The 15,153-nt window shown below is 40.8% G+C and overlaps 1 protein-coding gene across 1 annotated transcript; it reads left to right on the plus strand.

Annotated features, from left to right (window-relative positions):
- Positions 1-2,962: 2,962 nt before the first annotated feature.
- On the plus strand, positions 2,963-10,082 carry LOC146677334 (cysteine-rich transmembrane module-containing protein 1-like). Its single transcript, XM_085420819.1, has 3 exons — positions 2,963-3,105; positions 5,938-6,247; positions 8,871-10,082. Exons 2-3 carry the CDS (start codon positions 5,962-5,964, stop codon positions 8,972-8,974), a joined length of 390 nt encoding a protein of 129 aa, XP_085276945.1. The 5' UTR covers positions 2,963-3,105; positions 5,938-5,961; the 3' UTR covers positions 8,975-10,082.
- The last annotated feature ends 5,071 nt before the right edge of the window (positions 10,083-15,153 follow it).

Consider the following 15,153-nt stretch of genomic DNA (forward strand, 5'->3'; position numbering starts at 1 on the left):
CCCAAAAAAGATCGACTAAATATCAGTAATCAGCTTAAACTGGTCCAACTAGAAACTACTGACCAGGCCAGAAATTTAGGTGTAATAATGGACTCAGACCTGAACCTCCAGGGCCACATAAAAGTAATAACAAGGTCAGCCTTCTATCATATGAGGAACATTTCTAGGATTAAAGGACTGATGACACAAGGAGACCTAGAAAAACTCATCCATGAATTTATCTCTAGCCACCTTGATTACTGTAACAGTATCTTCACAGGTTTACCTAAAAAATCAATCAGACAACTGCAGCTGATCCAGAACGCTGTTGCTTGTGTTCTCACTAGAATCAAGAAAATAGAGCACATTACCCCAGTTCTAAAGTCATTACACTGGCTCCCTCTAGCTCAGAGAATAGACTTTAAAGTGCTTTTATTAGTTTATAAATCATTGAATGGGCTAGCACCAGAGTACATTAGAGATCTGCTATCATGGTACAAATCATCTAGATCAGTTAGGTCCTCCAGCTCTAGTTTAGTGACTGTCCCTAGAACCAGAACTAAACATGGAGAAGCAGCTTTTCGTTTCTATGCTCCTCACATCTGGAGCGCACTATCAGGAGAATGCAAAGCTGCAGAGACACTGAACTCCTTACTTGTTTAGACTTGCTTATGAGTAACTGATCTTATTATGGCTTTCTACTTGCTTGTTTTTAATTTTGAATTGCACCTTGAATTGCCTTGTGCTTAAAGTGTGCTATACAAATAAAATTGCCTTGCTTTGCCTAGAAGCCAGCTGAGATCTCTCTCTATTATGAATGCAATCCTGCCCCCTATCAGTGGAAATTAGTACTAGCTGGTTCAGTCCTAACTCATGGCCTATAAGAAAGGTTTCTCATTACCAAGGTGTCACAGCAAATGCAGCTTATGACGGGTAAACCTTATTGTTGCAAGACAGTAGGAGCCTTACTGTTGCAGAAGATACTGATGGGATCAGTTACGGGCATATTTCTGACCTTCAGGATGTTACAGTGAATTAGGGAAGTGGAAAGAACATCATTTCACGATAAACCAGCCACAATCAAACGTTCCTCACAAGATTTCTGATAGAAGAGTCAGAACCTCATCAAAAGAGTTGTCCAAGAGCCAAGAACCACTCGGGGAAAGCTTCAGAAAGAACTGTGGTCTATGCTAAGCAGCCAGACTTGGCTGGCTTATCCAGGTAACTTCTGGGTTAAACCTGGGTTTTCTTTACTATGAAGTATTCACTTCTTGTTGGGGTAAATTGGTAGATTAAGAATCAACTCAAGAATCAAATCAAGAATCAGTTCTCCAGAAAAGAGTGTCACCGTACCGGGAGATCCCTCGGGCACCTGCATGTGAACAGTAAAAAAGGTCTAAAGTTTTTTTTTTTTGTTGTTGTTTTTAAATACCATGTAATGTCTTTGATTCCCTGATGAGCATTATTAATTAACACTTACATATAAATAAATAATTAATACTTACATATTTTTTTCAATTTTATTGTTCTGCAGCTTAGAGAATAAACACTCAAACTGTCAGGAGAAGGTTATGTTCAGAGTTTGGGTTTAAAATCATTTGTAAGCAACACGTTTTCACTAATTCTTTTCTTTTAAAGCACGTTGTAAGTGTGATGTAGATTCTCTATTGGGACAATACATAATATGTTAAGCTGTACCTTACTAAAATCACAAAATGAAGCCAAACTGTGTCAGTTGTCAAAGGAAGCCCTTTAACAGTCTTGCATTTTACTGGCATTTTATGTTGTTTTGAGATTTTCATCACCATTTGATAACGTCTCTGGAGTAGGTGACACTCACAGGGATCATTTTCTGTGGAAAAGTCACATGAGTCTTGAAACCTCCCTTCGTGATTGGTCAGATGCTGACGTCACCCCTTTCATGTGATAGCACAGGGGAAATCCTGGGTTAATTTAGGGAGTTGATAACCAGCGTTGTTTGCCATTTATCCTGATAGCCAATGTTAGGGTAGGTGAATCTAGGTAGGGGAAAAAGCTTCTTTGAACTCGCTGTGTAGTATGGAGCCCTGAGTTAACAGGTACAGTTGTTTCAAAGAAAACAAATTCACTCAACCGCCATGGCCTCTCTGCACGTGCAAGACATTTTGACAAGCCAATAAATCACTGGGAGAATACGGTCACAGATAAGAGGGTTTATAGCAATCAGCCTATAGTGAACACAAGTGCAGCTATACAGCCCACTCCACAAACCACTTTCGTGGAGTTTGTTTTCCTTCTCTCGGATCTGTAAGATATACAATTGAAATCTGCCAAAGTGCTGCAATTACTGGGACCCAGAAAGATCGAAAGTGTCTTAGATTAATGCCTGAATCTTACAGCATATAATGTTAATAAACAGCTAACAACTCAACGACACGGTGTCCTGGTGTGCTCAGCAACTTAAACAAAATTAAACACACGCATTTGGCGAATATCCGAATTGTGTATCTCATATAAACACGAGAAGGTCTTATGATTCCAGGCTGGGGCTAGCCTGACATCTGCTGGGACAAAACCAGCAATGCAATATGATAGATAAAACACAGGAAATAATAAAAAAAAGTTCATTCTTACATATATAAAATAATATTTGACTATGTGTCTTTGGTAACATGTAAATTATCCATTAGCTTTATGAGCAAAACTCCCATGAGTGAGAGAAATAAGATCATCGATGAATAATTGACCAGTTAGTCACTCCTCTGAGCTATTCTTGCTCCTCGTGTGAATTTCGTCACTGGCTGGGTGATGTAGACCCGCTAAATCGGTTATCTGTTCAAACGACCAGAAGTCATTGTTTTTTCCCCTGGCGAACGGCTGGTCATCGCTCTAGCTTGTGATTGGACGCTGGAGAGCGGGGGCCGGCTCAGCAGCCAATCCCGCCCTTCGGTGGCCCACCGAAACGCCTCCCGCATATCGTACCCTTTAAATGACGTCACACCCAGTGAACGCGATACGCACCAAATTTCTGGACAGTGGTCGGTCATTGCGGTAAGAAGTAGTAACAAGAAGAGAAGACTGACGCCGTTTCTGGTTAAGCAGACTTTGCTGCCGTCTCCAGCTGACCGGAATAGTGGTTACTCAAAGGTAGGAAGCCCAGCCAGGGCCGGACTGTGTATATTTGTGTGTACGAGCCTTGTCACTGTGAAATTAGAGATGGGTCGGACTGGGTTGTGGCCTGCAGGTGCGACTTCTGTTTGCCTCATGTAAAGGCTATAGAGTTCTTAAAAAAAAAAAAAACACTTAATAGGCTAAACTAAATTCTGTTGACTAACCCTGATAATAAGTGGGCTAGTCATACTAACAAACGCTTATTGAAAATACAAACGGATCAAATATTAACAGACTAGCTTTAGCTTAACTCAGATTAATTCAAGGCAGCGTTGCTGAGCAACAAAGGTTCCGGTTATAGTTTCTGTTCTTTTTTTCTTTTTGTTTTCGTGTCTTTTTTTAGTTTAGAGCTTTTTTTTTTCTCAGTTTGCTCCAAGCACCTGTTTATATGACAGAATTATGGTTCTGATTGCTCTTAATTGGGTCCAATGGGGTGTCTTAATATACACGGAGTCTTGTCTTGTCTCTAGACAAAGACAAGGTAAACAGGGGCTGCCAGGCTACCGAACTGCTTTGCCACAGCTCAGCTTGTACAAACATGATGTAAATCTAATGTAAGCTCATTCATTTTGGGCAATATGGGCTTTTACCCCCCCCCCCCCCCCCTTTATTTATTTATTTATTATAGCTGGTCCTTTTAGGCCCTGGTATTTAGGTAGATATGTGTATTTTCTCTGAACAGAATTTTTAAATTGGCATCATATCTTAAGTAGTTCAAGTCCTATGTACTAAAAAACATTAAAATGCCCAAATAGATTTTTTTTCTTTTACTACTTAATGCTAATTATTAGCACTTCTTTTGGGTTTGTGAGGCTATATTTTAAATATTCCATAGTAATGCTTACGTGTTCTGCTTTACCACCCAGTTTATTTTCCAGATGTTAGTGTTAAACTCAGCCACAAGGATAACACAACTGTTAGGGAAACTTCTTGCTTGTCATTATTTAACAATGGCATTTTCAGTGGCATTTAAAGGATTCAGGAAGGTTTAGTGTTCAGTGTCCAGGTACTCCGTGTGCCCTGTTTGTCTGTGATATTGTCATCATGATACTGTTGTGGAAACACATGTGATCTCACTTCACTCATTTATTTTCGCTTTTCATCAGAGGGGAAAAACAAACACATGCAAATTATCACTCTCGGACACAGTAAAGACACACTGAGAAAACCTTCATAGAAATCAACGTCTATTAAAATCTTTTCATTAAAACTTAACCCTGTACCAAAGTCTAGTAAGAAATGTACGTAGGTATAATAAAAGCCCATGGCCTTCAAGGTGAACTTTGACAGTATATGCAGACATCCTCATAGGTGTCAGGTTACCGATCATTTGTTTGGCTTCTTTCTCAACCTTCAACACGTAATCTTACACAGGAAGAGAGGGACAGAATAGACCTTCATCACAGGGGACACTTTGGCGTCACCTCTCATTGTCCCAGCAGGACAGGTGAGCTTATTCCAGTGTTGTTGTTTTTTTGCTGGTGAGTGTGCTGGCTTACTGTAACTACTTAAACAAATCATCAGGAATTGTTTTGTCCCTCCTAGGCATCTTTAGATGGAGTGCCGTCTGCTAGTAGCTTGAAGAACATATTCAGGTGGTGAAATGCGTGAAAGCCGTGATAAAGCTTATTGTCACATGGGCTGCTAATGTTAACATTCCCACATCACTTTGAAAGTGGTATGAAACCAACCTCATAGCTTATCTGCAGGTATAACATTACCCAAGAGCCACAATCAAACATGGTTATTAATGCCATTGGGCAATGACACTTATAAAAAGACTTATGTACTTTGAACCCAATAAGAGATTTTCCATAAGTGATAAGTACAGAAAAGTACACTGTTAAATCCTACTGAGTAGATTAGTGGTAATAACGTTTTTCACCATCCAGTTTGGAAGTACTCTGTGTGTGCACCTTTTTTTAAATTACAGATGGGAGATTGAATGTGGATAAAAAGATGAGCAGGAAGGAATGAAAGCCATTTGGATGTTTATAGTGTACATATACAAGGTGAAAAAGGGATTCCAGTGATGTAAGCACCACCACAGTTTTCCAACTATCAGCCTTTTCTTTTTCTGTGGCTCTTCTACGTGAAAGCTAGCAAGTGTTTCGGTGTTGGCCTTCTCAGAAACCACTGGTTGGGAAATGCACTTGAAAGAAATGACTTTTAAATGGCTGATCTCAGACATAGTTTATTTACTTTGATAATGGCTTTGGGATCATTTTCTTTCCCGTTTGATTCGCACACTGACAAAAAGAAGACATGAACGTGTGATATAATGTGATACGTGTGAAAATGCAACTTGTACGGGCCTTGTGGTTACAGAGTTCTTTCTTCCTCTCTCTTATTCACGTGTTCTACTGGCCTCACTCTGTACGCTGTGAAGCCAATCTTTCTGTGTGAACAGTAAAATAATTATGCTTGCCTCTGGAATGGTTGATGTGTTTTGTGACTGACCACTGAATCATAAGATATCCTCTGCAAACATTAGAGTAATGTACTGTGCTTGTCTTTCCTCTGTGGCTGAGTGGAGATAATGGCTGTTTGCCGAAAGTGTGGAATAGTCAACAGGTTAAAGAAGTAGTGAGTGAAGTGTGTGATGTATACAAACTAGAAACAGTTTCTTTTTTTTAGAACTTTGGCAAAATACTGCCAAATATTACTTTAGACTTTCTGAGTAGGAAACCGGAATATGGAGGAATTGAAAAGGTATTCTGTGTTGCTTCAGTGTATCTGCTTTCTAGTCAAGAAAAGGGCCATAATCACACCACCTTTAACTTTTTTTTTTTCTCTTTTCCTTTTAAGCAATCGTTTGACCTACAGCCAAACATGGAGAACCCGCCTCCATACCCAGGCAATGGCCCGACTGCTCCTGGTTACCCAGCCCAGGGCCCACCACCTCAAGGCTACCCAGGGTATCCTCAGCAGGGATACCCTGTGAACATGGAGCAACCTAACCCAGCTTACCCGAACTACCCTCCCGGACCAATGGGACCTGGCGGTCCTTATCCTGGACCAGGACAACCTCCTTATGGGTATGCTGGACAGCCTCAGTTTGGCTGGCAGGGTGGACCTCCTCCCGGGCCCATGTATGGGGAAGCTCCCAAAAACACAGGTAAGCACTGTGACCCAAATGTGCTACACAACACTTGTGAGTCCAAATCCAGCAGTACTAGCAGAACTACAAGTTGTCACTGTCCTTACACAATTTTAAGTCCTGTGCTGAATTACTTGTTGACTGGATGTTATGGAGATGCACTGGGAGTCTTGCAAGTCTGCATTCAGCTGCAAGGATTAGCTACTCGCATAACTCATAAACAGTAGGAAAGCTGTTTGTAGCTACATTGTTTTCACACACTGGTTTTTGAAAGGCATTTTGAAAACATTTTGGAGCTAAGAATGACCATATTTGTGTGAGACGATGCAGTGCTACCTTGTCAGCTGGCTACTAAAGGAACTGCACATTTTGGCACCTGGCATTGGTTTTAGGTCTGGAGGTTGCCCCTTGTTAGTACCACTAGGAAGCTGATCTGTTAACGTTAGCTGTACCTTTTTAAGATGGTTACATAAGTACCTTAAACACATATTCTTTGTAATGGCAAGAGAAGGGCCTTTCCGCTGCTCTAGCAAATATGCCAGATAAGCAAAATATCTTATTGCTCACTTGATCTTAGACCTTTAACATTTTCTTGATGAGTTTATGGTCATAGCTGGAGTAAAACTGGTGGTATGCTTTAGGACTGGCCTGCCTTGTGATTAACAAATTTCTACTGAATGAACAAGCTGTATTGCTCAGTCACATCCTCCTGAGGCATATGACAAAAAATAAAGCTTCATAAACAAAAACTGATGTCTATGTTTGTGACAAGTGAAGTGAACTATATTTAAATACTGAAGTGGACACATTTCAGTGGGCTCCTGAAACACGAGTTCCTGTTTGGGACAGGTGTGTAATTTCTCTTAGCTAGTTTTAGATTAGACTGAATATTACACCCTCGCTGCAAGAAGGAGCGCTTTCGCAGATCATTCATCCCAATAGCAGTTAGACTCTATAACTCCTCAATCACAATGTCATAAGTCACTGGACACTGTGAACAGCCACGGTCACCACTTCATGCATAATGGTGTGTGTGTGTGTGTGTGTGTGTGTGTGTGTGTGTGTGTGTGTGTGTGTGTGTGTGTGTGTGTGTGTGGTACAATAGCTATATAGTTTATGTTCTTCCATATTTTCAACCATATCCATGATCACATACTGTGTATGCTACCATTGTATATAGTGTATTATCTTACTTTTTTTCCATTGATTGTACTTATTTGTATTTTTGTATTTCCTTCTGATATCTGTACCTGAGCTGAGGTGACGCAAAAATTTCCCCGTTGTGGGATCAATAAAGTCTTATCTTATCTTATTGAATCTAAGCTTCATCAACGGGAAGTCACTACTTTAGCATGTAGTCGTTACTACTTTTTTTTTTTTTTTTTTTTTTTTTCCCCCTTAAGTGTGTGCTTAACACAATAAAGTCAACATTGTTTAACAAAGTATACAACACACTCGGGCAGAATGGGGGGGAAAAAAAACAGGATTTCATTTACATGCTTGGCTTCCTTGAAAAAGTCCCACTTTATTAATGTAAGCATTGGGGTTTCGCTGCTTTAAAAGCCACCATTCTGTTCCCTAACAACATCAACAAATAACGTGTTGTTAAGTCGTGGTACTTGATAATCTAATTGCCAATTTGACAAATGCCTGTGTTTCTACCAGGAACCTTAACGTGGTACAACTTCAAGCATCCCCGAGCAGGCAGCTAAGGTTTCAGATGTGTGAAGTCAAGTCGGGTTTTAGATGAAAGGTGTGTTAATGCGGCTTGAACTCCCCACTGAGCAGCCAATAAAGTGTAGCACAAGCTGGGAAAGAAAGGGCACGTTTTAAAAATAAATATTCAAAGTGAGTATGCAAAGAGAACAGCCTTGCATGAAGAAAACACGGCCAATCCTTCTATTTATGAAAGCGAGCACTAAGGTGTTGCTGCTTTTGTAGCCTAAGATAAACCTGATCTGGTCAATAAAAGCTAAGTGTGCTGTGACTGAGATTCTCATTGCACGCCATGTCGATTAGCGGCATTAAAAATAAATATTGGCCAAACATTTATTAACCTTTGCCACATCGTTATCAGAGTTCAGTATGAAAAGTGGTAAGCCATCTGTCCTTGCCTATTGGGTCAGTGGCATGTCACCTAGGTAACTTGCCTCCCAGCTGAAGCTGTTAAAAGCTGGATTAGTGTTTGCTTCCACATAAATGATTAATCAGAAACACAAAGAAGGTGAGATGTGCTCATTCAGGCTGGAGCAGCTGTTAAAGCTCATGTATGGCTAACATGATCATTTGCCTCGACAAGTTTCCACATGTTGGTGAAGGATGAAATAAAGCCACTGCTACACACGTGAAGTAAAGGGAAAGCACCGAAGGCGAGCTGATGTTAGTCAAGTGTAATGCTGTGTGATCATGGCTGTGCGCTGCTATGGTATTACTGTAAAGATTAAACTCCTAAGATGACTGTAATTAGAGGAAAAGTGTATAAACCCCTGGTTACACTTGAACTCCCTGCTGGAGATTTGACACTGAGAATTATATCACTGGACTTTATGTTGTTTTAGAAAAGAAATCACTAATTGCTTTCTTTTTCTTTAAAACCCTTTCCAACCTCTTTCTTCCATCTCTACTCTTTATTTCACTGTAGTGTACGTGGTTGAAGACAGGAGAAGGGATGACACAGCGGACACATGCCTGACAGCCTGCTGGACAGCTCTGTGCTGCTGCTGTCTCTGGGACATGCTGACATAACGCCATTCCCCTACTGATTGACCCCCATTACCCTCTTGCCCCTATTTCTGTGCCTCGAAGCCCATCGCCCTTTCTCCCATCTGACTTAAACCTTGCACTTCCTCACAAATGCCCCTCTGTTCCCTCCAGAAGTCTTGTATGTCTGTAAAGCTATAAATTACTTCTATAAATGAAGTCCTCGCTCCCACATGGAAGCTTCATCCCAGTGCTCTACCTTCATGTGCAACCCTCCACCTTCATGTGCAACCCTCCACACTGACTGACTGACCTGTCCACGGTTACACAGTTGCTGTCCACGGTTACACAGTAGCAGTTTCTAACAGAGCTTGTAAACATTACCAAAATCTCAGGCTCCTTACTAAAATTGTGCAACAACACACAAGCTACAGATTTGCACACACAATATGGTAGATGCCAAACATACAGCATACTATGATCTCAGGCTCATCCTGCGTGATTCACTTGGGCACTTTATAATGATTGCCTCTGTAATATACTCCTTCCTGTCTTCATAACCACATAAAAGCTTTCCTTACTCCTCCCCTTCAGCTATGCTATCTGCAAAACTTCAAGGACTCTTACCCAGTATGATGATACCCAAAGGCTGTGAGAACCCCGCTGCAGACAGGGCTGATGCTTGAAATGTTTCCCATCTCATTTGCACACAAGTCATTTTAACAAATGTACGTTTGTCCATAGGCGGTAAGACAATAAATGGAATGCTCTTATTTTATTATTTTGATTAATGGCAACATTTAACAGCCACAATGTTTTTCTTCATATACAAAGAAATGACTATCAATATTCAAAGGAGCTTGCAAAGAAAAGCATCTGGACTTCTGAAGAAGCTTCTCGGATGAGAGGTGAAATGTCTTCAAGCAACTTAAAGAAGTCCAGACGCTTTTCTTTGCAAGCTCCTTTGACTGCGATGACCTGGATGACTGAGAACCTTCACAGACTATCAATATTATTTTTATCATATTAGCTTTTCAGCTTTATTTCTCACTGAAACAAGATGTTGTGATTGCTATACAGACTGATCCAAATTACCCATACGATGCCTTTTTGCTGTAGATGATTAAAATAATTTATTGCCATAACCATAAAAGGCTCTGTTTGGGTTGTTTTTTTTTTGTTTTTTTTTAATGGGCAATGTGAATGAGGTGTGTGTGTGTGTGTGTGCGTGTGCGATTTAGGCAGGGATGAAAGTGCAGATTTGTGGCTGTTGGTGACTGAGTTTTCAACTATTTTTAACACCAAATGTCTTACAATCAAATAAAAGGAAGGGGGGGGGGGAGCAGAGGAGAAAATGAGACATAATTGGCAGCCAGTAGTTGTGGAGGAGGTAAATTACAAGATGCATAGTTACTCAAGCATAAACACTTTTAGGGTACTTGTACTTCTAGTGATTTTCTTTTTTGCCACAATACTTGAAATGCAGGATCTTTACATTTTCAGAAGAAATCCTAAAATAAACTGCACAGTTGAAACATCAATCTGTTGCTTATTATCCATGTTTATGAATCAAAATTAACATTACTATATATATTCAGAATATAAAGAAGACTTATTTGTAATGTAAGTTTCTGTATTTTACTTACACCTATAAGAGCTTTCTCTAATTGGCCACTTGGGGGCACTGTGGAAACAGTCTATGAAGCTAAAATTCCCTTGTAGCAACATTTTCCCAGTTACACTACCACTCTGTTTGTTTTTATCAAATATAAGTCTGACACTCACCTGCAAGCACTACTGCTTAATGTTTCCACTACAGTTGCCAGCTAAGCTAGTTCACTGCAACTGGTGGTAACAAAAGGAGACTCTTTCCCCACCCAAACTGCCTGCTGAGCTAAGAATGAGCCATCACTGAAAAGTCGTGAGCTTTGAGCATGAAAACTATCACTTTACACATTAAACATAGCATTAGACAGTTTTCACTGTATTTCACTTCATTTGTGGGATACAGCAGAGAGCTCACATGTGAATCAACCGTAGTTTGTATCACATTTCTCATTAAGCTAGCCTCCACAGTATTTATAACTGTTTCAATTAAAAGACATTCAAAGCTTTTTAAAGTTATAAGTTTAACTTGTGCTTATGCTGCTGTAACCTACACTGGCTGGGCAATTTATTATGTTCTTATTACTGCTAATATGCATTCAAACAATAACATGACGGAAACTTAAAGCATTTAGGTTTGAAGACATGGCTGACGTGACATAGTTCAAACTAGGCTCAGAGTGGGAAGAAAGGTGATTTAAGTGACTTTGAATGTGGCATTGTTGTTAGTACCAGGTGGGCTAGTCTGAGATTTCCCATAGAACATGGGCTTGCAGAAAATGGTCTGGAAAAGAGAAAATATACAGTAAGCAGTTCTGTGGGGGGAAAAGCCTTGATGATGTCAGAGGCTGAACGAGAATAGCTAGACCCCTAATAGCTGATAGTTGAGTTACTATTGCCTGCCTAACGAACTCACTCTGTACAACCGAGGTATGCAGAAAAGCATCTCTGAATGCACGTTATGCCAAAACTTGAAGTTGATGGAGCAGAAGACCAGCAGAAGACCAGACCAGGCATCACTCCTGTCAGCTATTAACAGGAAACTGAGGCTACAACTCATAATAGAAGATTGGGAAAATGCCATGTGGTCTTATGAGTCTTGATTTTGCTGCAACACTTAGATGACAGGGTCAGAATTTGCCATAAACAACATAAAAAAAACATGGATTCATCCTGCTTCGTATCAATGGTTCAGCCTGATGTTGGTGTAACAGTGTGGGGGATATTTTCTTGTACCACGTTAGCACTGTTTAAATGCCACAGCTTAGCTGAGGATAATTGCTTACCATGTTTGTCCCTTTAACCATCTTCTGCTGTCATCTTTTCACAAAGCTCAGATCTCCTCAAACTACTTTCTTAAATATATGACAGTGAGGTCACTGTATTTAAACGGCTTCTACAGTCACCAGATCTCAAGCCAACAGAGCACCTTTGGGATGTGACCGACCGGTGGCACTGACGTCACATCTTATGAAGACTCTAGAGCGGCTCTTCCTCAACCTCCTCCGACCACAGGTACAACATGCCCAGGACCCACTACAGTTTGCATACAAGGCGGGTGTCGGAGTGGAGGATGCCATCCTGTACCTCCTACACAGAGCCCACTCACACCTGGATGGGGGAAAAGGCACGGTCAGGATCCTGTTTCTTGACTTTTCCAGTGCCTTTAATACCATCCGGCCCTGTATGCTTCAGGAAAAACTGAACAGGATGGAGGTGGACCCCTGCCTGGTGGCTTGGATCTCCGACTACCTCACCGACAGACCACAGTACGTCAGGCTGAAGGACATCACGTCTGACACAGTGGTCAGCAGCACAGGAGCACCACAGGGAACTGTGCTGTCCCCTCTTCTCTTCACCCTGTAGACCTCTGACTTCTGCTACAACTCTGAATTATGCCACATTCAGAAGTTTGCAGACGACACAGCCATCATGGGGTGTATCTGGGATGATCAGGAAGAGGAGTACAGAAGTCTGGTGAGGAACTTTGTCGCATGGAGTCACACAAACCACCTGCAACTCAACACCTCAAAGACTAAGGAACTGGTTGTGGACTTCGGGAGGTCTAGAGCAGGTCCACTGCCGGTTCAGATAGAGGGGGAGGAGGTGGAGGTGGTCAACAAGTACAAGTACCTCGGGCTGTGGGTGGACAATAAACTGGACTGGTCATGCAACACAGAGTACCTGTATAAAAAAGCCCAAAGCCGACTGTACTTCCTCAGGAGGCTGAGGTCTTTTAACATCTGCAGGAAGCTCCTGAGGATGTTTTACCAGTCGGTGGTTGCTGGAGTACTTTTCTATGCTGTGGTGTGCTGGGGGAGCAGCACAGCAAAGAAGGACTCATCCAGGCTGGAGAAACTGATCAGGAGGGCTAGCTCTGTGGTCGGCATGAAGCTGGACACTCTGGTGACAGTGGCAGAGAAAAGGACATTAAAGAAACTGATGGACATTATGGACAATGCCAGGCATCCTCTGCACACGGCCATTAACAACCAGAAGAGTCTGTTCAGTGACAGGTTGCTTCTCCCAAAGACAAGAACTAACAGACTTAAAAACTCCTTTGTCCCACACGCCATCAGACTGTTTAACTCCTCTCTGGAGGGGAGAGGGAGGGGAAACAGGAGGACAAAGAAGGGAACAACTAAGCTGTAGTGCCTCTTCACCTCACTGTGCAATACCTTTTGTGCAATACTTTTGTAAATAGTCAACGGTGCAATAGACTCAATACTTGAAATGTGCAATTCACTTGTATTTTTATTTTTATTCCTATTTATTCTATTTATCCCCTTTGTATATTTTATTTATATTGTCTCTGTATTTATATATATGTGTGTGTGTATAACTCTGTAACTTCTGTCGGTGCTGTGCTTTTTTGGAAATCGAATTTCCCAGAGGAACCCACCCGAGGGATTAATAAAGTTCTATCTTATCTTATCTCTTATCTTAATGGGAGAGTTACATTATGGACTTTGTGATGCTGTCATGCCACTTTGGAACAACATCTCTGAGGAATATTTCCAGAACCTTCTTTAGTCTGTGCCATGGAGACTTGATGCAAATCTGAAGGCAAAAGGAAGTCCAACCCGGTATTGGCAAGTTGTACCTAAAAGAGCGAGCAGTGAGCGTAAATGGACAGTAAATTCTACACATTTTAATCACATTACTAATACCCATTAATACAAACATTTTTAATGTTTATAGGAAACATTTACTAGAGTAGTTGCTGGTGGCATGGACATGAAGATGTCAGAGTTATATTTTTTAAACTGTGTTGTCTGAGCTGGCAATATATCAGATCCTGCCCTGTGCCTTATTGCGATAATTGCCTTGGCAACAGTGAGAAACCCCTAAAAAAAAGAGAGGGAGACCACAACTTCACCTGTCAAACCTGGCAGGTGTATTGCTGGAGACTAAGAGTGAAAGTGCAGGTTCGAGTCTGAGGTTGTGTTTTTTGGGGGCTTTTAAATTTGTAAGAAACATCATCAAAGGCACTGCGATATCATCTGCGACCGCACGCTCCTCCTTTATAATTAAGCCTTCATTCAAAATGCTGTCACATCTACTTTAGCTTATGTAAACATGCCCGAGTAAGTGTCAAGAGGCAGCAGATATAAAAAATGTAGCCCCCCCCCCCCAGAGCATAGACGAGAAGGAAATGGTAGCTCTCTGTGTGTTTATAAAACACTGCTGTTAATTACCTCTTATTTTCCGAACAAACCTAAGGAAATTATGTACAGTTAACAAAGAAAGGGCTGGGTGCGGGCTGCCCGTTTTAATTATTGGAACTTTCCAGTACCAGCAACAAGCTCAAAGATACCTTTGAAATGCATTTCAGCATCACACAACTAATACGAATGCATGTCATAAAATAATGAGGATGTTCCGTATGAGTAACATCGGTAGTCTTCAAACGGAAAAGTGGGATGAAAGTGAAGTACACGTCACTCGGCTGAAGTAAACAATTATGTTTTATTGATAAGGTTTCTCAGAAGAGTCTCGTTTTCAGCGAATGTATAAGAATCATCCTTTGATAATACTGATTTGGTACATTATGACATCCAGCACGAGTCTCTTCACAGTGAGAGGGATCCATTACTGCTACTGCTGTTGGGATCTAGGACAGCTTCCGAACAAAAAGAAAAAAAAAACAACCCCCAGTCAAAAACAACAAACTGGGGGTCGGGTGGGGGGGTCGATATTGTAGATATGGAGTATTAGAGTGCCACAAAACTCTAGAGTAGTAAGACCAGCTAAAGATTTTGCACATTACAAGCCACTTCCTCTTAGAAATATAAAACTTGATAATCTGAACAATATTCTACTGTGCTGCATAAAGGTAAGTCTATACACTGTACATCGAAATATATTTCGAAAAAACAGATTTCACAGTTTTAAAGACTTTATTTAAAGTATAAACTGTTTTTTTTAAAACACTTTATTACATAAATTATTCTTTTTGAGAGTGACTATTATTTGCCCTGGCAGCAAACGGAAATGAATACAAAAAAACCCCAAAAATGAACAATTTCTTACATATCTTACAAAAGAAAATAAACTCATCCATTTAATGTTCATATTGAATAGAACTGGTGACTCATTCATGATTGTCATATAGTACT

This window comes from Rhamphochromis longiceps, linkage group LG2 (genome assembly GCF_057381845.1).
Source record: "Rhamphochromis longiceps isolate RC_006_pf linkage group LG2, R_longiceps_female_GT1.1, whole genome shotgun sequence".
NCBI classification, from domain to species: Eukaryota; Metazoa; Chordata; class Actinopteri; order Cichliformes; family Cichlidae; genus Rhamphochromis; species Rhamphochromis longiceps.

Excerpts from the sequence above, each read along its gene's own strand:
- LOC146677334 (XM_085420819.1), top strand. The coding sequence starts at position 5,962 with ATGGAGAACCCGCCTCCATACCCAGGCAATGGCCCGACTGCTCCTGGT. Across the intron at positions 6,248-8,870 it reads GGAAGCTCCCAAAAACACAG|TGTACGTGGTTGAAGACAGG; the intron begins GTAAGCACTGTG and ends ATTTCACTGTAG.